We start from the raw sequence: 5,829 nt of genomic DNA on the forward strand, positions 1-5,829 counted from the left end.
AAACACTGGCTCTAGATAGGGCTTGAAAGATTGAACCATATTCACCACTAGATGCCACTAAATCCTACACTCTAGTCCTTTAACTGTGAGCTAAATATAATGCATAAATGGTTGAAATAGGTAGCTGATTGATAAACAGTTCTAATAGTTTTGGTTAAATGTTAGAAAACATTAATTCTGCCACTCATCAGTACAAATCACACATAACCAAACTGACCTAAATATCACAATATCCACTTGTATATTATTAATGGTTAAACTATATGCAGTTTAAATCTATTATGAACAACTGAAGTGTTTGTATCAGCGGACTCAGAAATGTCAACTATGAGACGTCAAGATGTTTTAACGCTTGACGTTAGTGTTATCTGTGAGGTTTCTCTGGTGTTTTTTGCTCTTGTATTCTTGCGTGGAAGATTTTAGAGATGTTGTTGTGTCCCTTGATGTAATAGGCATACCAAATCTCTTGATTGACTCTCCCCGGTCAAGCAAAAGAAAACATTAATCCATCCTGCAAAGCCCAGCTTAATTTCTATAAATAAATCCCCCCAACCATGTTTGTTGTATGCCATGTACTGTACATTGCTTGGTGCTGTGGTAGCTTTAGATTGAGGGGTATGTCATTTTGGTTTTGGTAAATTCTTTCTTCTGCACAGAACGTTTTCAGGAAGTCTGTTCATGCTTGTTTTAATTTTAGGTGGATGATCTAATGCCACAGATGTTTGGTGATAGACGAGTCTTTCTTTCTATCTTGTGTTGCATAAGCCATCGGTCAATAGAGACACATGCTTCTCTCTCTTTCCATTGTGACTTTAGGTGAATGCCATCTCGTGTGCCGGTGGCGTGGACAACTTGATAGTGCTGGACCAGGAGAAGTATAAATCACGAGTGTTCGCCGTGGCCACAGCCGCTGCTGTCAACATGGGTGGCCAGTACAAGTGGAAGGTTGGCGAGCTGGAGTTTGAGTCTCTGATGAGGATGCTGGATAACCTGGTGAGTCCACAGACATCAAAGTGAGAAGATCTGTACATCTGACACACAAACACATCTGTTTATCATGATCCCTCAGGCTCGTTAAATGACTAGACATGATATGAATACTTAACTTTTGCTTTTCACTTCCCTTCTGTGTGTTATCTTTTTACAAATAAGCTCAGAGGCAAATATTAAAGTTACATGAAGATATGGTTGCCTAAAAGGTTTCTTTTCTCTGGAACCTTAGCACATTGTGGCCTTTTGAGAGGTGCCTTTTTCTATAAAACCAGTCCTTAAAAGTAATCAAATGTAATTTTTTTATGAATGTCTGTTTTTTTCTTTGTCATTGATTGATTCAACACAATAGTGACACAACCTAGAACCGAGTTACAAAAGGGCGCCCCCTACAGAAACCTAAATGGTATTAACAGACAATGCAAGGTAAAATAAAAAGCAGTAATGTTAAACTGGCAAGAGTAATTTGGAAAGCACAGTACAGACACAGAAAAGACGGAGAAATTCATTTTAAATGACACATTTTGAAGAGGCAAGGAGTGGTGATTGAAAAATAATAACTTTGCATCACCTCAAACAGCTGATGTTTATGGCTAGAGATTGGGTAAATGTATTTGCTCTCTTTAGACTGAGCTTCTCTCACCATCTGTCTCCCTTGCGTCACTATTCTATCTCCCTTTCTGACCTCTGCACCCCACACTTTTCATCTTTCCGCATACCCCCTCCTCTTTTTCTGCGCCATCTCCTCTTGAATCATTACCTCTCTGCCTGTCGAGACTTTCGAACAGCCCTTCTATGTGTCTGCTCTGCCACCCTTCTCTATTCTCACATAACAGCATTTGTTTCAGATAATGTCTTTGTTTCAGTGCAAGACACAGACACAGTCTAACACAATTGAATGTGTCAAAATTGTCCAAATGTGAAGCAGGAAAAGAGCTTGGCACAGCTGACTGTTTCTGGATAAAAAAAGAAGGGGGTCAAGTCAAGTTGAAAGGTCAGCTTGGACCGTGGAACTGAGATGAATAGAAAAGACAGACAAAACAGAAAAGAACGGAACTTCACTGTCAAGCCAAGTGTGGAAAAATGTCTGAACAACATCAAGATCAAGTGAGAGTTCAGTAACAGAGAAAGAGAGGGAAGCTGGAGTGTGAGAGAAAAGCAAAGAGGAGAATAAAGAGGAGAGGGGAAGAGGGGGATGGAGGGTTAGGGGCAAGAGAGAAAGGGTCAGACGGGAAATGTCTCTCCGAGTCTGTCCTCTGTGATGCCAGAAACCCTGTGGTCTCAGCACTGTTTCTCTAGTTCTTTTCCATTTGACTAAATGTGAAACTGGCAGCTCAACCAGCGTTACAGGAAGGAAAAAGTCACGGAATAAATGCTCATTTCTGTTGTGAATTTTGTTCACTTCAATCTCTCCTGGTGTAAAAATGACAAACTGTTTCTTTATGTATGCACAATGATGTGAGCTGTGATACAAGACCATTCACAATACAGCCACAGAAGGAGTGGATGGAGGAGTAAAAGTCAAATGGGGCTCCTGTGAGGAAATGAGGTTTTGTTTCCTGCTCATTGCTCTTTGTGAACCTAAACAAACCAGATCATTTCAGATCAAAGAAAACTAACTGCATGTGTAATCTTGTTTCCTGCCACAGGGCTACAGGACAGGTCACACTTACAGGCACCCTATCGTGCGAGAGAAGCCGAGGCACAAGAGTGACGTGGAGATCCCCGCCACGGTCTCTGCATTTATGTTCGAGGAGGAAGGGGACGGAGGTGCCACACGTCTGCCCTTCAAGTTCCTGCAGCAGCGGCAGCAGAGGGAGAAGACGCGCTGGCTCAACTCGCCCAACAGCTACACCAAGGTCAGCGTAGAGGGCGGAGAGGAGCGCTACAACAGCCGGACAACCACGGTGAGCTGTGTGTGTGTGTGTGCGCGCGTTTTTTTGTGTGTGTGTGTGGGTTTTTTGTGTGTTGATGTGAAAAACATCTATACCTTCTGAGAGAGGGTCAGAATGTGAAGCAGAATGTTGAAAATATAACATGAGAATATAGATTTACATAATAAACCTAAACACTAAGAGACAAATGACAAATCATAGACTGATTTGTCCTTCAATTCATTTTCAGCTAGTGTTGACTTTAATCTGACTGGAGCTGTTTCCCAGTGTTTAAAACCTGATGGTAGATTGCCACCTACAGGCTGAAGAGAGAACTACATTGACTTTGGGTCAGTTGCACTGAATCAGAATTAGCTTTATTGACCAAGCATGTGTGCACATACAAGAAATTTGACTCCGGTTATAAGTTGCACTGAATGTTACACACAGTTACAATCGAAAAAGAGATAAAAATAGACATACAGCTAAACAAGGACTACAAATCAGAAGAAGAAGAAGATAGATAAAAAATTAACACAGAATTGTTATGTACACACAAGTAGGTGAAAAAATAGGTGTATATGTAACGGATAATGCCCGAAAAGGTTTACATTATCTGGAATTAATATATAAAAGAAGCAACAACATATAGATACAAGTCAATGTGTCTGTAAACTGTAAACAATACAGATGGGGCAAAGAAATAAAAATCGAGTGGATATACTTCGACTGGTTGGGGTTACTTACCTTTGACGTGTTTTGCTGCGTGATTAATATTTAATCACATTTTTAAGAGAGTACTCTAGTGATTTAGTATTTCAATTGGACAATGTTTGTGTCTCACAGGAGGTACAATCAAAGCAGCAGACACTGAAATATCCTGACTTTAAGTCCCTAATAATGTTGTGTCTTACAATTCCCATAATGCAATTCAGGAACTCAGAGTTTCCTCTCAGACACCTGACTGGTGGATGCCCATATCTTATCTTTTTTCATCTTTTTTGATGAAAAGAATAAATATGTAGAGTAGAAACAGGAGATTATAGATTATATGTGTTACTTTAATGTGTAGCAGTAAATAGAAAATTAAATTACATCATTTTCATAACTGATAATTAAATGATTACAATTGACTTGTCTAATTGTATCTGGTAATAATAACATTGTTTGTAAAAGTGACAATATAATATAACAATAGTCACAATGCAGTGCCAGGTCGTTTATATTTTGAGCTGACAGTTTTGATCTCACCTGTCTTCTTGCACCTTCCTTCTACAGTGGATGAAGGCGGAGGAGACGGGAACCCCGATCCGGATTGAGGACCCCAATCAGTTTGTCCCTCTCAACACAAACCCCAGTGAGGTGCTGGAGAAGAGGAACAAAGTGAGTATAAGTCTTTTCTCTAAGTCAGCATGAACGATGGTTAGAAGGTTGTTCAGAGTGACTAACATTTAGAGCAGAAGCCTAAAATTGCTATAACTTCTTGACTGAAATAGTAGAATGGTTAATTCAAAACTGAACTGAGAAGTTTATTCTGACATTTTGCGCTAGCCTCTTGCTCTGAGACAGAAGTATGATACCTGAGGAGATTACTGGACTAGAAGAAGGCATATGATCACAAAATTGAACCTTATAGTTTGAAATAATTCAGACACTGTAAACTCTTCCTGTATCCTCATAACATCATTATGTGTTTGGTCCAATCACAGATCAGAGAGCAGAACCGGTTTGATGTGATGACGTCGGGGCCACGCTCTCAGCACCTCGCAGGCATCCCTGTTGATCCACCTCGACGGGTGAGGTTTTACTCTTGTTCATGTTCAGACCTTGTGAAGCAATCTAAATTCATTTGGTTTGTTGGCCTAACAGACGGATTATTTTCTGTTCAAACAACGGTGCCAGACAGCTTTTAACAAAAGATACCTGAATTAATGTAGATTGTTTTAAACAGTTTAATGTTAGTCAAACGGAAACTAGTTTTGTTTCCTGCTGAAGGAGGCACCGTCTGACCTAGTTAACAACAGAGTTGACTGAGAAAAGAATATTCTTCCGTTAATAATAAAAGTAATAGAGGTGCTAGTGATAAATTAGTCTTTGCAGTGTAGTCCCAAAAAGTCATAATGCGCTCTTCACAAATTGTAATGACATTTTAACAACAGAAAGAAACAAAACTATCTTTGGGATCATTATTTTCAACCTGTACTCAGTAACAAAGCATTAGTTCTTCATGGTTCTCTCCCACAACTTGATTGGATGCTGCTGGATCGGCTCAAACAATGTGTATCTGGGCAACAAGTGTCGAGCTGCTGGGAATAAACAGCGTTAACGTTACTTGTTTTAGGAAATGAAGGGAACTTAATTGATTTGTGGCACATTTTTTAAATAACATACTTCTTGTCCTCTGGGGAGGGTATCAAACATTTTCAAATCAGAAGGCTCAGGTTGAAGGGATGTCACGAGTGGTTGGTGTCTTTTTTGACTTTGCCAAGTCGAGTCTAAAGTCACCAGCAGCAACATAAACACTAGCTGCTTTTAAGTGGTGTTTTTCTTGATATTCAGAGTAATTTACTTGGTATTTAGGTTTCAGAATTTCGGTTTTGTTTTCGTTTCTGGGCATGCAGTGGTTTATTGCTGGTTACGCAGTGTGTTGAACCACTCAGCCTCCTGCACCACTGAAGGAATAGCAGCACTACAGGTTTCCCATATTACTTGTTTATCGAGCAATAACTCAAAGGTGTTTTCAGTTAATCTGGCTGATCAGACATCTGCTCAGGCTGCAGTTTCGTAGAGTTGCGCTGCAAATTACCCGAGCCCACTAAACTTCATAAACTAAGAAGGGCGATGAAGGTGTAAACTGTCCCAGGTGCAACAAAATAATCATACCAGTGAAGTCAATAAGCAGCCATAGGCATATGAAGAGATTTCATTAAAGGGGAACCTTGGCAGATTTTTACCCTAGTCTTGA

General features: G+C 40.0%; 1 protein-coding gene across 5 annotated transcripts in view; it reads left to right on the forward strand.

Annotated features, from left to right (window-relative positions):
• The window catches only part of add3a (adducin 3 (gamma) a), a 99,935-nt gene that overhangs the window by 83,750 nt on the left and 10,356 nt on the right, over nucleotides 1-5,829 (forward strand). For all 5 annotated transcript variants that reach the window (XM_035660777.1, XM_035660775.1, XM_035660774.1 and 2 more), the window contains 4 exons: nucleotides 817-993; nucleotides 2,640-2,897; nucleotides 4,143-4,247; nucleotides 4,574-4,660. In XM_035660777.1, coding sequence (XP_035516670.1) covers nucleotides 817-993; nucleotides 2,640-2,897; nucleotides 4,143-4,247; nucleotides 4,574-4,660 — 627 coding nt within the window. The remainder of the gene's footprint in view (nucleotides 1-816; nucleotides 994-2,639; nucleotides 2,898-4,142; nucleotides 4,248-4,573; nucleotides 4,661-5,829) is intronic.

This window comes from Morone saxatilis, unplaced genomic scaffold (assembly GCF_004916995.1).
Source record: "Morone saxatilis isolate NCDOM2014 unplaced genomic scaffold, NCSU_SB_2.0 Contig17, whole genome shotgun sequence".
NCBI lineage: Eukaryota > Metazoa > Chordata > Actinopteri > Moronidae > Morone > Morone saxatilis.